Below are 22432 nucleotides of genomic sequence, written 5' to 3' on the forward strand. Positions count from 1 at the left end.
GAGACACCACTCTCCTGGATCTAGGAAGTGACGACTGAGGAAGTCTGCCTGAACATTTTCTACCCCGGCTATATGAGAGGCCGAGAGGTCCAGCAGATGGGACTCCGCCCAAACCATGAGCAGAGCCGCCTCCTGCGCCACCTGAGTGCTCTTGGTGCCCCCCTGACGATTGACATAAGCCACCGCCGTGGCATTGTCCGACAGCACTCTGACCGACTTGCCCAGCAAAAGGGAGTGGAAAGCCAACAGCGCCAGACGGACCGCTCTGGTCTCCAACACGTTGATCGACCAGGCGGCCTCCTCCGCGGACCAGGTGCCCTGCGCTGAGTGACCCAAACACTGAGCCCCCCAACCCAGGAGACTCGCATCCGTCAGGGCACCGTCCACTGCAGGAGATCCAGACCCACCCCCTGAACTAGGTGAGGGGTCTGGAGCCACCAACGCAGACTGCAGCGCGCCAAGCCTCGCAGGGGAACCGGAACATCCATCCCGTGCCTCTGGGGAGACCACCTCCGGAGCAGAGCATACTGGAGAGGACGCATGTGGGCCCGCGCCCACCTCACCACGTCCAGGGACGCCGCCATCGACCCCAAGACCTGGAGGAAATCTCGCGCCCGAGGACACCGGGACACCAAAAGCAGGCGAATCTGAGATTGCAATTTGCTCACCCGGGCCTCTGGGAGGAAGACCTTCCCCAAGGAGGTGTCGAACAGCACTCCTAGGTACTCCAGACGCTGAGCCGGGACCAACCGACTCTTGGAAAGGTTGACCACCCAGCCCAGCGACCGGAGATATTCCACCACCCGAGCTGTAACCCGGGAGCTTTCCTGCAACGACTTTGCCCGAATTAACCAGTCGTCCAGGTAGGGGTGTACCAGGATGCCCTCCGACCGCAAGGCTGCCGCGACGACCACCATCACCTTGGTGAACGTCCGGGGAGCCGTGGCCAGCCCAAAGGGAAGCGCACAGAACTGATAGTGCTGACCCAAGATCGCAAAGCGCAGGAAACGCTGATGAGAGGCCCGAATGGGAACATGCAAGTAGGCCTCCGTCAGAGCGAGAGAAGTGAGAAACTCCCCCGGCTGAACCGCCAGAATGACCGACCGCAGAGTTTCCATACGGAAAGATTGGAGCCCTGTTGACCCCTTTCAAATCGAGGATGGGCCGAAAAATCCCCTCCTTCTTGGGCACCACAAAGTAAATGGAGTACCTGCCCGTGCCCCACTCCGGAGGGGGCACTGGAACAACTGCCCTGAGATCTAACAAGCGCTGAAGGGTCTGGCGAAAAGCCTGCGTCTTCCCAGGAGTCTGACATGGAGAAGTGAGGAAAAAGTCCGGCAGAGAGCGGGCGAACTCCAGGGCATAACCGTCCCGCACCACCTCCAGGACCCACTGATCGGACGTGATCTCGGCCCATTTGGGGAAAAATTCGCGCAGCTGAGCCCCCACCGGAACCAAAGGGGGCGCCGGCAAGGCGTCATTTTGCAGGACGGGAAGCGGGAGAACCGGCGGAGGGATTCCCTGCCCCCCGACGGGCCCCCCGAAAGGGCTGCATGCGCTGGAAGAACCGACCCCGGGAAAACCCCGGAGACTGGAAAGAAGCAGCCCCACGCCCAGGGCGATACTTGCGAAATTCCCGCAAACGCCCCCGGGCCGCACCACCCCGAGACGCAGGGCAGGCACGGTCCTCCGGCAGACGGGGAACTTTCGAGTCCGACAGAGTCTGAATCAACTTATCCAAGTCCTCTCCAAATAAAAACGACCCCCGAAAGGGAAATTTAGTAAGCTTAGCTTTGGACGCAGCATCCGCCGCCCAAGCGCGCAGCCACAACACACGCCTTGCGGCCACGCCAAAAGCCATAGACTTAGCCGAGATCCGCACCAAGTCATATAGAGCATCTGAGAGGAATGAGGCAGCCATCTCAATCTTCGCTACCTCCTGATCCACCAGAGACCAGTCATCAGACTCCCGATCCAAGTCACGCTCCGCCCACCGAAACACGGCGCGAGCGACCAGTCCCCCACAAATAGCCGCCTGGACCCCAAAAGCAGAAACCTGAAAATTTTGCTTAAGAATGTTCTCCAACTTGCGCTCCTCGGAGTCCCGCAAGGCAGAACCGCCCTCAACAGGCACGGTATGCCGCTTGGAAATTGCCGAGACCACCGCATCAACGACTGGCGAAGCTAACGTAGCCCGATCCCCTTCTGGAATGGGATACAGGCGAGCCATGCTGCGCGCCAGCCGAAACGGCGTCTCCGGCGTGTTCCACTGCTCCAGAATAATATCCCGAATATCCTGATGCATAGGAAAAGAGCGGGAAACGGAACGGATCCCCCGTAACAGAGGGTCCCCCACACGCGGAGTCTCCGGCGGCGCGTCCTCAAAACGCAAAACCGAAGAAACCTGTTGAATAAGGTCAGGCAGCTCATCTCTCTGAAAAAGGCGCACCACAGACGCCTCTTCACCGGAGAACGGGAAACCCGACAACCCGCCGCCAGCTTCCGTCCCCTCCAGAGGGTCCTGGAATTCTTCAGAAGGGTCCAGGTCCTCCTCCAGACCGACACATTCCTCCGACCACAAATCCTCGTCCCACGACACCCGCGGACGCTTGGACAAGGGAGGCGGCGGAGGGGACGTCATGTCAGACGAGAGAGGCAAAGCCACAGGGAGCGCGGAGGAAATCCCACCCCCCGAAACCCCCTGGGCGCAACCGGGACCCCCAGCCGCCTGAAAATAGGCTCTGCATAAAGAAAAGAAAAAATCAGGAGAAAAACCCCCCGAGGGTCCCAAGGGACTCCCTGCCACAGCAGGGGACCCAGCAGAAACCTGCCCCTGCATAGTCAAAACAGGGGGAAGGTCACCTGAGGTGGAAGATAAAATGGAGGGGCCAGACAGAGAAGATGGCGGTTTTCCCGCCAAAAAAGCTCCCTCCATAGCCTGAAGCGGCTGAGAAACCTGAACAGTCTCAGCCGCTAAAGCAGGCAAGCCGGCATCAGCTGTCAAAAAATCAGCTGAGAGGGAATCCTCCAAAACCCGACCGTCGGCGGCTCGGGGAATCCCTCCGTGGGCGGACGGAGAAGACCGGGCTTCTCCACCGTTCCCTGCCGACTCGCGAGGCACCATCGGCGGGGAGCTCTGGGCGCCTGCAGTCGCTGCCGACGGAGCTCCTCCACCGCACCGGCCTGAACACCGCTTGCACAGGCCGGCCGCGAGTGCCTCGCGTCTGGAGCACAATGAGCACTTTTTCCCTTTAGAAGTGCTCATTGCTCCATACGCGACCTAGCTGTAAAAAAAGTGCCGGTTAGTTGAAAAAATACAGTAAAATACAGTTTTCTTAAAGGGAAACAACCCTCCAGACCAGCACTACCTCAGGATTTTTTTTTTTTTTCTATTTTTTTTTTTTTTTTCATCTTTATTCCTTTTTATTTCTTTCAACAAGTGTACAATATTATTACAAGTAATTCACATCACTCACTTGACATTCTTAAGCAATATTATTACACATGTTTTAATTCCCTCCACCCACCTCCCATCCCCTCCCCTATCAACAAAATATTTTATCCAAACATATACATATTTAGACTCTCCCTCCCCCCCATTTTTACAAATTATCCCCTAAGGAAAAAGAATAACCCTTAATCATTACAATATTCAATTAATGGCCTCCACACCTCCTTAAACCTTTTAAAATATCCCCTCTGTACGGCAAGAAATCTTTCCATCTTATATAAATGACAAACTGAGTTCCACCAAAAACTACAATTCAATCTAGAACAGTCTTTCCAATTAGTCGTTATTTGTTGAATTCCCACTCCAGTAAGAATCATCAATAATTTGTTGTTTGCTGCAGATATTTGACTTTTGGCCCTCATACACATTCCAAAAATCACTGTGTCGTAGGATAATGCTACATGATTTTCCATCAATATATTAACTTGATCCCATATTGATATCCAAAATGCCTGAATACATGGACAATAAAATAAAAGATGGTCTAAAGTTCCAATTTCAATTTTACAATGCCAGCATCTATTAGACTTAGAGCAATCTAATTTTTGTAATCTAGTAGGGGTCCAGAATGCTCTATGCAACAAAAAGAACCATGTTTGCCTAATAGATGCCGACATCGTACCTTTAATTCTCCAAGACCAAATACGTGGCCATTGAGATGCATTAATTTGATGCTTAATCTCAATGCTCCAAATATCTCTTAATCCATTTTTTGGTTTCTTATTCAAATAATTAGATATCATTTTATACCACTTTGCGGCCTGGTGTCCCAGAAAATCTGCCTGGAAACATAAGAATTCTAAGCTGTAATGATCATTTAAAGATTTCCATTCAGGGAACCCCACCTGAATAGCCTGCTTCAATTGCAACCACTTATAACTTTGTTTTTTATTCAGACCATATTTATGTTGCAATTGTGAAAAATCAAGCAGCTTACCATTATCAATTACTTCCGTTAAGGATCTTATACCTGCTTTAATCCAATCCTTCCAGACAATCTTAAACCCGCCTATTTGTATCTTGGAGTTTACCCAAATAGTCTGCTGTTTCGATTTTAAAATAGAATCACTAGTTAATTTATCTACAAATCTTAATGTTTTCCAAGTATCCATTAATACTCTATTGTCTTTACGTATTCTAGGCACTTTTATACCAAGCAGAAGATCAAGCCTAAGTGGAAAAATAAGTGATCTCTCCACCCTTAACCACTCTGGTAATTGTTCCAAAAGCTCTGGGAGGACCCAATACATACCTTGGCGCATGATATAGGCCTGATGATACCTATAAAAATTGGGAAAATTTACCCCACCCTCCTCAATTGGTCTTTGCAAAGACACTAGAGCCACTCTTGCAATTTTACCCAGCCAAATAAATTTAACCAGAATACTATTTAATTTTTTATAAAAAGACCCCTGAAAAAACACTGGTATCATTCCCAATTGATAGCAAACTACAGGCAAAATCATCATTTTAACAGTTTGAACTCTTCCCCACCATGACAAATGTAAAGGATTCCATTGCTCACATAACTCTGTTACTTTTTGTAATAAAAATTTTTCGTTTATTCTCATTGTCTCTTCAAGTGTTTTATTCAACCAAATACCTAAGTATTTTATACCATCCTCTTTCCAAATAAAAGGGAAAGAATCAAGTATACCTTTTGTACAATGCACATTTAAAGGTAAAATTTCTGATTTATTCCAATTTATTTTGTATCCTGAGAATTTTCCAAATGTATCTATTATCTCCAGTAGACATGGAATTGTTGTTTCCGGATTCCTCAAATGAAGCAATATATCATCTGCATAAGCGGATACTTTATATTCCACTCCAGCACATGGAATACCCTCTATGTCCTTTGCCTGTTGAATAGCTAACAACAAGGGTTCAAGAACTATATCAAAGAGCAAAGGAGATAATGGACAACCCTGTCTAACTCCCCTCTGCAATTTAAAAGCATCTGAAAAATTATTATTTATGTATAAACGAGCAGTTGGGGAGCTATACAGTGCTTGAATCATTTGTATAAATCCGGATCCAATACCAAACCATTCCATAGCTTGATACATGAAATTCCATTCTACACGATCAAAAGCCTTCTCAGCATCTAGTGATACTGAAAAAGCCGGATCATTAATTTGTCTTGTTAAATAATACATCTGAAATGCCAGTCTAGTATTATTTGAAGAGTGTCTTTGAGCAACAAATCCAGTTTGATTTATTCCTATTATATGCGGAAGAGCTTTAGCCAATCTTAATGCTAAAATCTTAGCTAATATTTTACCATCTACATTTATTAAAGATATAGGCCTGTAATTTGACACCAATGTTGGATCTTTATTTGGCTTTGGCAAAACAATAGTTAAAGATTCTGCCATAGTGCCTGATATACAACCTTTATTCAGTTGGTCCTGATATAGTTTTAATAAATATGGTAAAAGGGAAATTTGAAATTCTTTATAAAACTCCACTGTAAATCCATCTCCACCTGGAGCGGTCCCAACTCTAAGGGATTTCAATGCCATTTGTAACTCTTTTAATGATATAGGTTTATCTAAACTTCCTTTTATATGATCAGGAACCTTAGGTCCTTTAACTAAACTCAAAAAATCCAACCCATCTTTCTCTTTATCTAAATAAGACTCAGAAGAATACAGTGACTTATAATATTTTAAAAATTGTTTTAATATATTTCCAATTTGAGAATGAGAATGTCCTAATTCATCCTTAATTATGCTTATTTTCTCCTTTCTTTTCTTTGCTTTTAAATAATTTGCCAATAATCTTCCAGCCTTATTTGCACTACCATAATACATCGTTTGCTGAGCAAAAATATCTTTCCTTACTAATCCAGAGGAAATTTCATTATATTCACATTTTTTTTTTAACAATAATTGAAATGTCTCTTGTTCCCATTTATTAACCAATTTTAATTCCAAATTTTTAATTTCTTTTTCCAAATTTGCAAATTGCTTTCTTATCTGTTTCTTTTTATACGCAGAATATGATATAATTTGTCCTCTCATAGTTGCTTTGAAAGCATCCCATAATATTCCAATCGACATTTCCTCTAGGTCATTAAGTCTGAAATATTCATTCATTTTTATCTGAAATTCAGTGCAAAATTTAGAATCAGCAAGCAAAGTATTATCAAACCTCCATACAGGTTTGGAATTATCTTGATCTAATAAGTTAACTTCTATCCACACACCACCATGATCAGATATTACTATTGGTTCTATGTCAGCTTTTACAACTTGCTGTACAATCTGATCTGAAACAAATATATAATCAATTCTTGAAAACGATTGATGAACATGTGAACAAAATGTAAATTCCCGATCATTAAAATGAAGAATACGCCATATATCTTTCAAATTACATGCTTGTATCAAATTTTCTAATCCCATTGATTTCATAATTCTACTAGGCTTTTTATCCATTATTGGATCTATAACAGCATTGAAATCCCCAGCCACCACTAAATTAGTAGTAGCCAGTGGTAAAACTAATTGTTGTAGAGATTTAAAGAATTCACTTTGATTCGAATTAGGTGCATATATATTTAGTAACGCCATTGTATTACTGCCCATGCTCATGTCAACAAGTACCCACCTTCCTTGAGGATCTGCCTTTACCATATTAAATGTTGCTGAACATTTTTTATTAATCAATATTGCTACTCCTGCCTTCTTTTTTACCGCTGGTGCAAATAAACATTGTTTTATCCACTTATCTGTCAGCTTCATAGACTCTGTTCCAGACAAATGTGTCTCTTGCAAGAAACATATATCTATATTTTGTTGTTTAATATATTCCAATACCTTTTTCCTTTTTATAGGGTGATTAAGGCCATTTACATTCAAAGAAAAAATTTTAAAACCCATTTTACAAATAAAATATAAAATACATATATAATCCACTCAAACATAAAATATACATTTTTTCTTTTTCCTTAAACCAATATATGAGTCTCCCTCCCTCCCCTCTTTCCCCATCCCCCCTATTCCCATCCCCCACCCTCCCCTCCCCTAACACAAATGCAAACTTCGAAATGCACATATTACTGAGCAAAAATAAACTCCCCACAGGCAATAACATACTCATTTTTCTTTCTCTAATCTTTCAAACAACCAACACTAAATTATCCTGCAGTCAATCCATTCTTCAATACCCTAAATACCTATATTTACTATAATTCTTTATTATATACTTCCCCTCTCATTCAAATTTCCAAACATTCTTCCATCCTATACCTCTAATATATTTATAAAAGTATATACCCAATATTTCGGAAACCATTTCTTACAATATATACCCCCCCAAGATTAATATTATTATTTTATTTTATTATTTATTTTTTTTTTAACCTAAGTTTCTCACAACTTCAATGGAACATACATCACTCCATCCTATAATATTCATTTTTTTTTTTTTTTTTTTTAACCTTACATCAAAAGAAGGATCAAACATTTCAACCAAGCAGACCTCATATTTTTTAAAACTCTCATTCATTTTCATTGCATCTTCAATCTATTACAGTCTATTCTCCATTCTGCACAACTGTAACACTTGTACATCTTCATCCTGCTGTTTCAGTCTCTTATTCCATCTTCTTGCAGATTGCTATTTCATCTTTCTCCAATAAAGTATTTTTGCAACATCATCCTTATATCTCAGTCAATTTCAGATGCAAATTGTAATTCTAAATAATGCTCAAGTCATTTCCATCAGTCCATCTTCACATCTTCTTCTCTTTACATCAATAGTCTTTTGTATTTTTCATCTTATTATATTCTAAGTTCCCACATTTCTCCAATGCAGCATTTATGTGTCCTCATATTATCTCAGTCACGCTCAAATGCAAATTATAAATTCACATTAAGAAACCATCCAAATCTTATAATTGTTCCTCATATTTTCTTCACTTCCTATATGCTCCATCCCTCTTCTTACCTTGTCAAAATCTTCTTTTCTTCTTTTCTTATTGTCTCTTTAAAATTTTTCATTTCTTTTCTTTAAATCTTGTTTGAAATGTTGATCCCCCTTAAACCTAACTGCAACAATTTTCTAGAAAATATTTTCTCCTTTTCTATTTTTTTTCCACTTTTTCCTTCTTTATAAAATATCTTTCAATTTTCACTCAAAAATATAAACCAAAAATAATCTAAGTATATTATTTATTACATTTTCTAAATAATTTCATGAAACCATAGGCAAATTATATTGATCTAGAAATTCCTGTAATTTGCCTGCTTCTTCAAAATTATAAGTTTTATTCTCATAAGTTACCCTCATAATAGCAGGGTATATCAATCCATATCTTGCTCCCATTGCTCTCAGTTTAGGTCTTAAATCCAAAAGCTGTTTTCTTTTGTAGGCTGTAGCTTTTGCAAAGTCAGGTACTATAAAGATCTTAGAATCCTGGCATTTAAGATCCTTGTTTGTTTTAGCCAGCTTTATAATCTCTACCACCTGCTGATGTCTTAGCAGCTTAAAGATTATTGGACGGGGACCCTTCTGACTATTTGATCTTTTCATCGGTATCCGATGTGCTCTTTCTATCTCCAAAGGAAAAGAACTTTTAAATGGCAAGATCTTTGGGATAAAATTAGTCACAAATTGAATAGGATCATTCTGCTCAATCCCCTCAGGTATCCCAATCAGACGCAAATTATTCCTTCTTTCACGATTTGATAAGTCTTCAAAATCCTTTTTCAACGCCTCTATTTCTCTGTGATCTTTTTTACACACCAGCATCTCTGCCTCAGATTTCTCAGCATGCTTTTCTAACTGCTCAATTTTGAAGTCAACTGCCTGCATTCTATTTGTCAGACTCTCTATTTCCTTCTTCACATCTTTTATATTTTTAGCGTTATCACTTACTATTTCTTTAATTTTCTGAAGTTCATTCATCAAATCACTGTTATCAATTTCTTCCTGAGGCAAAGGGACCGCTGTCGGGGATACCGAATCAATTTTTGTTCTTTTTTTACTTCCTGCTCCTGAATTCACCGGATTACTTTTACTAGTTTTACCCGAAGCCATTTCTTACTTCAATTCTCTCTTTTCCTTCACTTTTCTTTAATTTTAACTGCCAAAATCTTAATAAAATTTGCCTGTCACAACAGAGCTAATCCTCTACCCAGCCATCTTCGTGCGCTGCAAAGTTCTTTTTTTTTTTACAGAACAGACTCCACAGGCTCTCGAAGCAATATGCCTTGCTTGATTTAGGGGGCAAGGCTTACTGCTGAGGCTCCTCTAAAAAAAATGTGGGGAGGTGGAGGAAGTGGGGGGAGGGACCCCGCTCGAGACCCGCCGGGTTTGACACCCCCGAGGTCGGACGAACCCCCAAACAGAGTCCGCCCAAGCTCCGTCCGGCCAAAAACAGGGACAATAAACCCCCTAAACAAATTCCAACAGCCCTACCAAGGGAGATGGGTACAGATCACTCAACACCTGCTGGAGACTGAAAGAAGACTGAGGGAAATAGAGAAGGGAGGATAGTATATACTGTCCCAAAGTTTTGTTTTCAGTCTCCACCTGCTGGTCATGATTAGATATATACCCATTCGTAAAGTTAACCTCTACTGGTCTGGAGAGTGCTAAAGAATTTGATTTTTTTTTTAATTACATGAAGATGATTTTTTGAATTTGGATATGAAGTAAAAATTTAATATAAATTTTCTTATTTGCAGCTTTGATACACATGTAGCATCTCGGCCCTGATGAAGTGGGTGAAACATTGGGAGAGGTGTCATTGGATTTAGATCTAAATGAAGTGTTTTGAGGCAGGGAGAGACTTTTAAAACAAGCCAGGAAATCTAAGATGGCCACAGAAGCTGTGATTTTGGTGCCAAAAACAGCCTAGGGGAGGTACAATAATGGATAAAAAAAATCCCCAAAACAGGATTTTAGGGTTAGGGGACCCTCAAGGAAGCCCTAGAAACTCCCCCCAAAAGCCCAAATCTACTTCATCCTAATGTCTTCTATAGACAGTAATGGACTGTACTCACAGCGCTGTCAGGTGCTGTGCCTGCATCAGCTCTCACAGTAGCTGGAGAAAGGGGAAGATTTCTACCTCAGACAAGCAAGCAGGCTGTCCAGGGACTGCTTCTTTGGGAGGGGACACAGTTGGCACCTGCAAGGCCTCCTGACCGGCACAGAGCCAAGTACAGCCTGTGCTCAAGCACTTAAACAATAGTTGGGTGAGCAGACTTCAAGGGGCCAAACCCCGAGCCGATCTTCATGTTAGAGGAAAAGCTGGCAAGACAGCAAGGGTGGCCTGCCCAGCTACAGACCTCAGAATACTGAGTCTGAAACTTCTCCAAGACATAGTTGTTCCAGGAATCCTCAAACAAAATATTGGATAAAACCCCCCAAATTAGAAATTTAAACAGAACAGATGAAAAAAAAAAGACACCTTCTCAACTCACTTGCAAAAGGAGCAAACTAAAAAGAGGGCAGTGCCCAGTGATGCAAGTAAGTAGAGATGAAAAAGTAGATGATGCCTTATGCATTCCTCACGGGTGAAGATGCACTACTCACAGGTTCAGGACTCATGTGCTTTTTGCATTGGAAAGGAGTATTCTGGATCAAACAATAGAAAATATGGAGCAGGGGTAGTAATTCAAGGCATGGCCAGTGACTAAAGTGACATGCATCTCTATGTTCTTCAAAGAACTCTACATGGAGACAGCATACAGTGACCAGTACTCACACTGCCCCCTGGTACACCTGTACGGTCCCAGGTCAGGGTCAGCTCACTGGTCTGCCCACTCCCAGATGTGTTCAGGAACCCCTCAATCTGCACGGTGTATTTATTCCCTGGCTCAGGGCTAGGGAAGAGACGTTCATTCCGGCTTCTCTGCAAGGGTCGACGGTCCTTCTCCTGATGCATTGTCCATCGGCTAACCTCCTCCTACAACAAAAATAAAAGGAGGTCAATGTCACAGGAGGAAAGACATTCTCCTAGCCCAGGGGTAAGCAATTCCGGTCCTCGAGAGCCGGAGCCAGGTCAGGTTTTCAGGATATCCATAATGAATATGTACAAGATGGATTTGCATGCACTGCTTCCTTAAGATGCAAATCTATCTCATGCATATTTATTGTGGATATCCTGAAAACCTGACCTGGCTCCAGCTCTCGAGGACCAGAATTGCCTACCCCTGTCTTAGTCTAATGCATTTTCTCCTTATACACTGTCCAATGACCACCCTCTTCAAAAGGAAAAGTACCAATACAGTACTCCCCCAAAATTTGCACGGGTTCCGTTCCAGGAACCCCCTGCAAATTTCAAAAAAACACCTATCAAAAGGCAGGGGAGGCAGGAGAGGGCAGTTGGAGCGCCAGCGGGTGAAGAAAATCACTCGCAGTCTGCTCCGACCGCCTCTTCCTGTAGTAAAGTTGGGCTACACCAATCAGGAGCTGCTTTGACACGCAGCTCCTGATTGGTGTAGCCCGACTTTACTACAGGAAGAGGTGGTTGGAGCAGACAGCGAATGATTGAGTCCGCGAACCACGAACCTACGGGGGAACACTGTATATTAAGGGATATTGGGGAGTTAACCGGAGCCGACACTCTTCCCGATGCACCATTCACCAGCCAATCAAAACATATTCTAAGAGAATGGTTTGAGGAGCTCAGTAAAAGCTAATGGTTCGCTATTATTCAGTGTGTCTGTAGACAGATCATACCCTAAGAAGTGCCAACAAAACAGAAGCTCCCATACTGAATACATAGTGCTTTACCAGGCTATTGGAGTTATTGGGCATTCGCGCCAGCTTAGCAATGACAAAGAGGCGCTGAATTCGAGCCCAGATTGAAATATCCTCAGGTGGGAAGGCACTGCTCAACATGGGGTGGATGAAGCCTTTATAAACCAGTGATACATCCATCTCTGTGCTGGGATTCAGAGTGATTGTTGTGCTCCGGACAATGGACACCTATAGAGAGAAAAATGAGGTGTTACAGCCAGCACCAAGTCCCCCATGCACATATCCTTTACATACAAATGTCAATTTCCTAGGTGCATGGTTCTACAGAGATCAGAGACAGGAATGAGAAGGATTTCACATAGTGCTGAATCCCATCACTTCCCTAAAAAATGTTATCTCCTCCCAAAAACATACACCCATCCTACAAACATACTGAGCTTACACATAGCAATGCACTCCATCAGCAAGACTCACAGCACCAGTCACCCACACATCCTACAAAACCTGGCTTTAGCTCTCCCACAGGCCATACATTATCTGGTTGAGAGTCATTCCGAGGCTGCTGGTAGGTGATGAGATGTAAGCCTGGCAAGAAGTTCTTCTTCTGACAACCCTCCAGTGAAGTGATGAAATCAGTGCTTGTCCCCCACCATCCATATGTTCCAGAGATTTGCCCCACCCGGCACAAGCTCCGATCTGAAAGAAGGAGAAAGTGGGAAAGACAGAGAAAGTGGGAACGAATCAGGGTGTCAACCAAATCATAATGCAGATAAGCAGTAAATGCATGCAGACATGGAGAGCCAAATTTTCACGCACAGCATAGAGAAGTTTGGAGAGATTTGTAGTGCATCTGTATATTCCTCCCAGTGCTTTCTGAGGTGAGATTCTTATATCCACCCCAATCTACTCAAGCCTCTGCTCCTGATTCCCCATGGTCCATCCAGTTACTTACCAGAAGGCATGGGCCACAATACCATATTTTCACAGATCTGTATTTTCTCTTCCTCTTCTATTTCAGTAAGACTCGCCACCTGGGCCTGCAAGCACTCCACACTCACATGGGTCTTGCTGTGCCTCAACTTCCCACTCCGATAACAGACACTCCACCTCGGATATCCGCAGGGACTGGGCATCAAATTTTTCGTTTATCCCATCGACTGCCAACTAAAGTTTGTTTAGATGGTCCTCCAGAGCTATGGTCACCATACGGGAGATCTCGTGGGCCCACTCACCAAGGTTCAGGGAAGCTGGGGGCTGCAGCGTCGCCATTTTTGGTGCAGGAGAGCAGATCTTGGGTTTCGCGACTTTTGCCGATTTTGTTGGCATACCCAGCTCCTGGAGCTCTTTCAAACACCCGCCCAATACCTCCCGGGGTGCACCTTCAATAGATATTAAACCCCGTTTGATGTCCCATGAGTTTTTAGGGATTTTTTAGCAAGATATTTACTGTTGGCCGCACAGCCCAGTGAAGCACATCCGTCCTAGTCTAGCTCATCACGTGACCCCTCCCCCCTTCCTCTTTTATTTCATATAGCTCCCTTATACTTTTCTTTTCCTGGTACTAATTCTCCCCAATTTTATTCCCTATCATGTACCACCATATTATATACTTCTAGAACATACTGTCCATGCTCTATATTTGTCACCTTATCAGTCATTTTGTCTTTTACGCTCTCCTCTGGTCTTGATCTTAAAATTTTCTTCCTTTCATTCAGCCATCTTCTTCAGTGTCATCATGCCTCCCCATTCTGTCTTTTTCTCTCAGCTGTGGACATCAATCCAATCCTAACCCTCCAAATCAACTCTCACCTCATCTGTGCAGATCAAACCCTCCAAGCTTATTCTTCTCCCTTTCTTTCCTACATTTTCTCATGTGTCCTATGGAATGTTCCTTCTGTTTACAACAAGCTTCACAAATTCTCTACTCTCATACTCTGTATCTTCTTGCTCTGAGACTTGGCTTTTCCCTGAAGACTCTGCTTCAGTTACTGCCTTTCGACATGGAGGTTACTTTTACTCCCATGCACGTCACCAGGTTGGATGCAGCTGGGCTGCTAATTTTCCCTCCCTGTAGGTTTCAATCCTATTTTCTATTGAGTCTCACTCCTTTTCTTCAATCCACCCATTCATTCCACCACCTCTCTGGTAGCAGTCATTTATCAATCCCCTGATTAGATACCCTCTTCCTTTATAACCCCTTGCTTTCCTTCTTTCTTGGACCATCTTTCTTTTCTCGTTCTTGGGAATTTTAACATTCATGCTGATGATTTCTCCAATTTTTATGCCTCAAAGTTTCTTGCTTTAACCTCCTCATTTAGCCTCCAGGTATGCTTTACCACCCCTAATCACCAGCACATCCACTACCTCAAACTTGTCTTTCTCCAACTGCTCACACTCAAACTTCAGCTCAGTTCTTACCTTATCATGATTTGATAGCTCACACTTTACACCCTACTCCACAAACTCATTCACTCTAAATCAACATACTTAGGAATCTTCAGATTCTGGAACTTTACACTCTCTCCACCAATATCAAATCTGAATAGCCTAGTGGTTCTCAACCCAGTCCTTGGGACACACCTAGCCAGTCAAATTTTCAGGATATCCACAATGACTATGCATTAGATAGATTTGAATTCAATGCAGGTAGTGTACAGAATGAAGATACTGCATGCATATTCATTGTAGATATCTTAAAACTTTGACTGGTTGGGTGGGCCTCCCGGGATCGGGTTGAGAACCCCTTGTCTAGCCCCCATGGACGAAGGATTGCTACAGCTACACTGCTGACAGACTGACTGGGTTTGCTCTGCCAGAGCTCAAACACTTGAGAAAGTTTCTGAGCTTGTATAGGTGTTCCCATACTGCATAAACTCACCAAGCTGTCAGTTCATATTTTAATCGAGCTTCAATTATGGGATGGGTGGGAAGGAAGGAAGGAATGTGTGGCTGTAGGATCCTCTACACTTTCGCCATGGACAAATATGATCAGTACAGCCACACTACCGGTGACTTCTTAGTCAAGGGCTGACTGAACATAATCTAGTAAACATGTAGCACCAACAACCTGAAGAAATAACATAGAAGGTGGAGGCAGATTGAAGCTTATTCAGAAATTTTATTTGAATCAAATTCCTCTCTTTTTTTTTTAGATTTTGCTGAACTACTTCTGACACCAGATGTTGAGCCATTACGAATCTGCTGCGGACGCTGAGTGGCACACAATGAAGACAGTCAATGTGGATTGGAGTACAGAATTAAAAACTGAAGATTGACTATTCTCATAACATTGTCTCATTACATACTCGGACTCCTGAGGCAGGCCCATTTGGGGCCGAAACATGATCGTGTCGCATCTTTTCATCAATAAACGAGATTGAGTACCAATCAGTCACCTTCGTTGTTTTACTTCTGCATCTCTGTATTCACAATAAGGCACCGAAGCATTTGATGGATAGCATTCTGCCATATGAACCGCAGCACATGTTGCGCTCGGTGAATCCCGATGACCTACATATTCCAACAGTGAAACAGCTGCGGCTATCTGTGTCTAGAGCTAGCATGTTTTCGTATGTGGGTCCTTGGGAGTGGAATAAGCTTCCTGGATATTTACGACAGCAAACAAGTTTGAGTAGTTTTAAGAAAATGTTGTAGAAACACCTTTTCTGTAAGATGAAATATGGGACTTGATCTATGTTTTTTTGATGCGAGACGCTGGTAGATTCTTTGTAATTTTAGGAGGCTCTACATTATCATTCTTATGTTTTATTGATGTCCTATTTGTTGTAATGTATGTGATTCTGTTTGTGTATGTACTTTATTGTAATCCACCTTGGGAAAGGCGGGGTATAAATAAATATATACAAATATAAGTCCTATTTTTTTCCACCAATCAAGGGAAAGAACCTACTTCATTCTACAGGGTTGTAAAGGAAAAGTCTTGGGATTCATTGACCATGGGGAAGCCTTCTTATTCACAATGGCATTCAAGGTTGAAGGGAAAGAACCATGACTATGATACTGTTGCGTCAGAGTTGCCTTTCTCCGTTTGCATGGGAATTGGGGAAATACTTTTCTCAGGTTGGGTCATCAATTCTGCATCTTAGAAGCGCTTTTTCAAGCTAATGCACTTTGAAAACTGATAAGTGGGGCTTTGCAGCATAGCAGCCTAATTTTTGATCACTTTGAAGGGAATACATAACAGCTGCAAGGTCAAATAGAAATATTTCCCTTCATTTTGGTGGTCTCTCTCCCGTTTGAACTTTCCTTATGACTGCTAATGTGGTATTTAAGTTTCACATAGGATTTTACCTTCACTGTAGATGAAGTAGCTATTTTATTTAGATATTTTAAAATTTAATGCTGCATCTGTTTCAGGCATGGGAGAACATCTAGGCACATTTTGAACAATTTGGTACACAACAAGAAGGTCCCTTACATCTGACGACAAACTGCGAGTATCTGTTATTGATGTCTTTAAGGCACATTTGGGCATCTCTTAAACTCCAATTTCTTGTCCTGAACACCAAATGTGATCTGTGCCATGCCAAGTTCAATTTTTATGGTTGTTTGCCAAAATAAATTTTAAAAAATAGCACTTATGACAGGAAGAGATGTGACACAGTTGTACCAAAACAAAAAAACTGACCAGAAGGTATGTGATGCGGTATATAAACTTAAGGTTTAGTTTAGTTTAGTTCAATGCAGGAACTCTCACACAAGCTCAGAAGCATTCTGAAGTGTCCTGTCAGTCAGTCAGTCAGTCAGTTTTTGTCATCAGTGATGTCACTGATGGTGTAGATGTAACAATTCTGCTTGTCCATGGAGAATCAGGGAAGCCCAGTTTAAATCTCACTGTAACTCCTTGTGACTTTGGGCAAATATTCCTACACTGCCTCAGGTACAAACTTAGATAGTAAGCCCTCCAGGGACCAAGAAATAACTAGAGTACCTGAATGTAATTCACCTAAAGCTACAACTGTAAACAAGATATGAGCTAAATCCAAATCACTTCTCTATTTTAGCTAAGTCTCTTAATGAGACAGTCTCTTCCTGTAACACTGAACTCTCTTCTGATTTGGACCAACCATGGCTGACCTCCAGAATTTACTACCTACATTCCTCTGCCCTTACTACATTCCTCTGCCTGCTCTTAAGAGCGCCTTTGGCTAAAATCCTCCACCTATGCTGACTTCATACATTTCAAATTCTTGCTGACCTCCTTCAAGTCTGCTACTTTGACAAACTCTCTTGCCTCAAATGTTTCCAAATTCTTTGCCACACTGAATTCACTTCCTCAAAGTGCCTCCACATCCAGCCTCCCCATCCTTTTCACTTTCTGCCCAGATTGTGGCTAAAAGTTTCCATGACAAGGCTTACAAGGTTAATCTTGAATTTTCCATCAGGTCACCTCCATCTTCCCTTCCCCCACTTCATTCCTACACCCTTTCCTCATTTTCAAAAATCACACAGAAGAAAACTGAATCTCTCTCAGTCTCCTCCAAACCCCATTGTAATCTCTCCTGTCATATCCTCAACCTATCATTTTCCACTAAAGCTGTATCTGATGCCTTCAAATACACTGTAATTATACCCCCTCTCAAAAACACCTCACAGGATCCTATTTGCCCTTCCAACTATTGTCCCATCCTTCTCCTACCTTTCATATCCAAGCTTCTTGAATGTGCAGTACACTGCCAGGGTCAGCTTTCTTTTATCTCAAGCTATTAACCCACTCCAATTAGGCTTTTGCCTTCTACATTCTACACATAAAGCCATTGCAGTCTCCAGTGACCTGCTCCTGGCCAGATCCAAGGGCCTTTACTCAATCCTCATCCTTCTTGACCTATATCGCTGCTTTTCACAATGTTGATCGCCAACTACCCATTGGGTTTCAGAGCTTTGTTCTGTCTTGTTTTTCTTCTCTTCTCTCCCATCACACTTTTAATGTATGCACTGTATGTTCTCTAGTTCTATCCTTCTATTAGTCAGTGTACCTCTTCTTTTCTCTCTCTGTACTATCTCCCTTGGTGCGCCGATCTCCACTCTTGGTTTTCAATATTATCTTTACACAGACAGTTCCCAGACCTACCTACCTCCACCACAAATTTCAGCAGGAATTCAGGTCTATTTCTCAGCCTACTTATCTAGCATTGCTACCTGAATTAGAGAATGACACGGTGGTTGTTACCCGCAGCTAGCCGCGGTAACCCGCTAAAACAGTGACCAAAAAAAAAGGTCACCGCGAGATCGGGGATATGGCCATTCACCGCCCCGTGGAGCGGTGAATGGTGAGCACGCGCAGTGAACGAGCATGAACACGTGGTGAAGAGAGTTCGATCCGGCAGCCCCCTCTCTCCCACTGGCCGTCCGGCCATGCATCTCCCTCCCTCCTTTTCCCTTACCTTCTCTTGCTGAAACTGGCGATTTCTATAAGGCTATGTGCTGTATTACAGCCGGAGCCTTGAAGATGCGTCGCGTTGCCTGCTGGAAAAGTCTCCTCTGACACAACTTCCTGTTTCCGGTTGCATCAGAGGAGACTTTTCTAGCAGGCAACCCAACGCGACATCAAGGCTCCGGTTGTAATACAGGGCATAACCTTATAGAAATTACCAGTTTCAACAAGAGAAGTAAGGGAAAAGGAGGGAGGGAGGGAGGGAAATCCACGGCTGGCCGGCAGGAGGGAGCTGCTGAACCGCGTGAAGGGTGCTGGGGGTGGGAGGATGGAGAGGAGAAGACGATGAAGACAGGGACGGGGCGGTGAAGGGGTCGGCAGAGACGGGGATGGGGCGGTGAAGGGGACGGCGGGGACGAGGCGGTGAAGAGGATGGTGGTCCGGGGACGGGACGGTGACGGGGACAGAATTTTTCCCCGTGTCATTCTCTAACCTGAATGTCTCACCACTATTTGAAACTGAAGTTGGTCAAGACTGAGCTTCTAAGCTTTCCTCCTAAACCCACCTCTCCATTTCCCCTAATTTCTGTTCCTGTGGCCAACACACTTATCCTCCCTGTCTCTTCAGCTTGTAACCTTAGGATCTTCTGTGACTTCTCTCTCTCTCTTTCACTGCACAAATCCAACAGACTGCTAAAACCTGTCACTTTCTTTCTCTATCAAATCACCAAAATTTGCCCCTTTCTTTCTAAGAACACTACCAAAACAATTATCCACATATCACCTCCTACCTCTATATCACTGCAACTTGCTCCTCACTGGTTTTCCACAAAACAATCTTTTCAAAATGCTGCTGCACATCTTGTCTTTCACCAATTTTGCTACATTCACATTGCCCCTCTTCTCAAGTCACTTTATTGGCTCCTATTTCTGAACACATTTAAAATTCTCTTACTGACCCACCAGTGCATTCATTCTGCAGCTCCTCAGAATCTCTCTGCTCTTATGTCCCTACACCCCTCCTCAAGAACTTTGCTTATCAGGTTAAGTCACTCTTATAGAAACATAGAAACATGATGGCTGATAAAAGGCTCTTATCTGTTCCTACACCCCTCCTCAAGAACTCCGCTTATCAGGTTAAGTCACTCTTATAGAAACATTGAAACATGATGGCTGATAAAGGCTCTTATCTGTTCCTACACCCTTCCTCAAGAACTCCGCTTATCAGGTTAAGTCACTCTTATAGAAACATAGAAACATGATGGCTGATAAAGGCTCTTATCTGTTCCTACACCCCTTCTCAAGAACTCCGCTTATCAGGTTAAGTCACTCTTATAGAAACATGATGGCTGATAAAGGCTAAATAGCCCAATCAGTCTGCCCATCCGCAGTATCCACTATCGCAGTGTCTCACAAACTTTGCAAAGCCGCAGCACACTAAACTTGTGGCCACAGCTTGAGAGGAGTGGATGTCAATGCAATAACATCACACACACACGTGACGTCGTCATGTTGATGTCTGCCATGCACAAAGGCCCTCCAGATGGGGCCCTAAACCGCCAGTGGGGGGTGCTGGAAGGAAAGAGGAACGGAGAGGCGCTGGCACCAGCTGATTGCCTACAGGATGTGCCTTTCGCCACGAAATCCCTTAAATATTGCTGTATTGACTTTCATTTCGATTTTTCACGAGAGGCATGTCCTGTAGGCAATCAGCAGGTGCCTCTCCTCCTCCACGGCGTCTCATGGCACACCTGGAGTCTTGGGCAGCACACTAGTGTGCTGCAGCACACAATTTGTGATACACTGCATTATCTCCTCCTCTTCCTAAGAGATCCCATGTGCCTGTCCCATGTTTTCTTGAATTCAGACAGTCTTTGTTTCCACCACCTCTACTGGGAGACTATTCCACGCATCTATCACCCTTCGCTTCCACCAAATCCAGTCTCCTTTCCTTCTACCTTACTGTAGTGCACACCTGAGTTGGTACATCATGCTCCACTATAGTCCTATTCAAATCCAGGCTGCTTTTAATACTCATGTTGTTTTAATCATGCCCATAATAAATGAAGCTCCTTAATCTCTTATTTGTCCACTTTGTCTGTCTTGAATAGATTGTATGCTCTGTCAAGCAAGGATCGTCTCTTGCATATTTGTGTACAGTGCTGCATATATCCAATACTGCTGTAGAAATGATAAGTTGTAGCAGTATAGCAGTGAATATCAGTATTGTGGTACTCACCAGAGACAGACATACAGGTCTCATTCTGCACACACCAACCAAATGCCCCATGGGACTGTGGAAGGATCATGTTGCCACCACTGAAAGCTAGGCATGATTGGCAGTCTGTGAGAAGCCGTGGCAGCCCTAGACATCCTGTGTTCAGACACTGCAAAAAAAAAATAAGAGCATTTTGTAGAGGAACAAGGGTTCAGGGAATATGTCTTTTAAAGAGTCACAGAGTGGCTAAAGATCATTCTTTACACCCTGCCCATGGATCAAGATGCTAACTTAATTCAAACAACTGAAAACTATGTTAAAGGGAATGTGTGGCGTAATGGCTAGACCTACAGCCTCAGCACCCTGAGGTTGTGTGTTCAAACTCGTGCTGCTCCTTATGACCCCGGGCAAGTCACTTAATCCCCCATTGCTCCAAGTACATTAGATAAGAATGTGAGCCCACCAGGACAGATAGGTAAAAATGCTTGAATAGATAAGAATGCGAGCCCACCTGGTATTATCACTGGACATTCGACATTCTACTATTCATAAATCTGTTTTGATTAATCAAAATAATGGTAGGCAAAATTTTTTGGAGTCAGTTGTCAAGTATCTTTGCATAGATCTTAGTATCCACATTAATCGTTGATAATGGTGTATAAAGGTACCAAGGGGTATGATTAAAGGTACGGGGGGGATGATTAAAAAAGGTACGGGGGGATACGTGGGGGATGATTTAAGGTACTGGGGGGCATGGGGCCTGCCTGCCTGTCACTAGGCCTGCCTGCCTGTCACTAGGCCACTAGGCCTGCCTGCCACTAGGCTTGCCTGCTCTGTGTCCTGACCCGGCCTACCACTAGACCACCAGAGGGGGGACAGGGTGCAGAGCCTGGCAGGGAGAATTTGGTTCAGAATGGTTTTTTTCTTGTTTTCCTCCTCTAAATCTAGGATGCATCTTATGGTCAGGTGCGTCTTATGGAGCAAAATAAATACGGTACTATGTACAGTTCTGGAGACCGTACCTTCACAAAGGTATAGACAGAACAGAGTCAGTCTAAAAAATGACTACTAAAATGGTCAGTGGTCTTCATCATAAATCATATGGGGAAAGACTTAAAGATCTCAATATGTATACTTTGGAAGAAAGGTGTAAGAGGAGAGATATAAGAACATAAGAGTTGCCATACTAGGACAAGATCCATCAAGCCCAGTATCCTGTTTTCAACAGTGGTCAACACAGGTCTCAAGTACCTGGCAAGTCCCAAAACAAAGAAACAGATCTTATGCTACTTATCCTAGGAATAAGCAATGGATTTACCCAAGTCCATTTTAGTAATGGCTTATGGACTTTTATTTATTTAAAACACTTGTAGCCCGCATATCCAGCATTTATGCGGGTGACAGCAATACATACATAATCAAAACTCAACAGACCACAATACAATACAGTATACAACTTACAGCCAGAAGCCTGCTCCTTAAAACAAATAAGATCAGATAAGTGCTAAAATTACACATTGCCTAGGTTTGAAAAGGCCAATCGGGGGGGGGGGGGGGAACAAAAAAAAAAAAAAACCTTTCAAACTTTTCCA

The 22432-nt window shown here is 43.3% G+C and overlaps 1 protein-coding gene across 4 annotated transcripts in view; it reads right to left on the reverse strand.

The window, feature by feature from the left end:
• Nucleotides 1–22432, reverse strand: part of MEGF8 (multiple EGF like domains 8) — a 201476-nt gene that overhangs the window by 106751 nt on the left and 72293 nt on the right. For all 4 annotated transcript variants that reach the window (XM_033914129.1, XM_033914128.1, XM_033914131.1 and 1 more), the window contains 4 exons: nucleotides 20862–21009; nucleotides 12762–12925; nucleotides 12263–12457; nucleotides 11232–11432 (listed from right to left, as the gene is read on the reverse strand). In XM_033914129.1, the coding sequence (XP_033770020.1) occupies nucleotides 11232–11432; nucleotides 12263–12457; nucleotides 12762–12925; nucleotides 20862–21009 (708 nt within the window). The remainder of the gene's footprint in view (nucleotides 1–11231; nucleotides 11433–12262; nucleotides 12458–12761; nucleotides 12926–20861; nucleotides 21010–22432) is intronic.

Source organism: Geotrypetes seraphini, chromosome 11, assembly GCF_902459505.1.
Source record: "Geotrypetes seraphini chromosome 11, aGeoSer1.1, whole genome shotgun sequence".
Classification (NCBI taxonomy): Eukaryota; Metazoa; Chordata; class Amphibia; order Gymnophiona; family Dermophiidae; genus Geotrypetes; species Geotrypetes seraphini.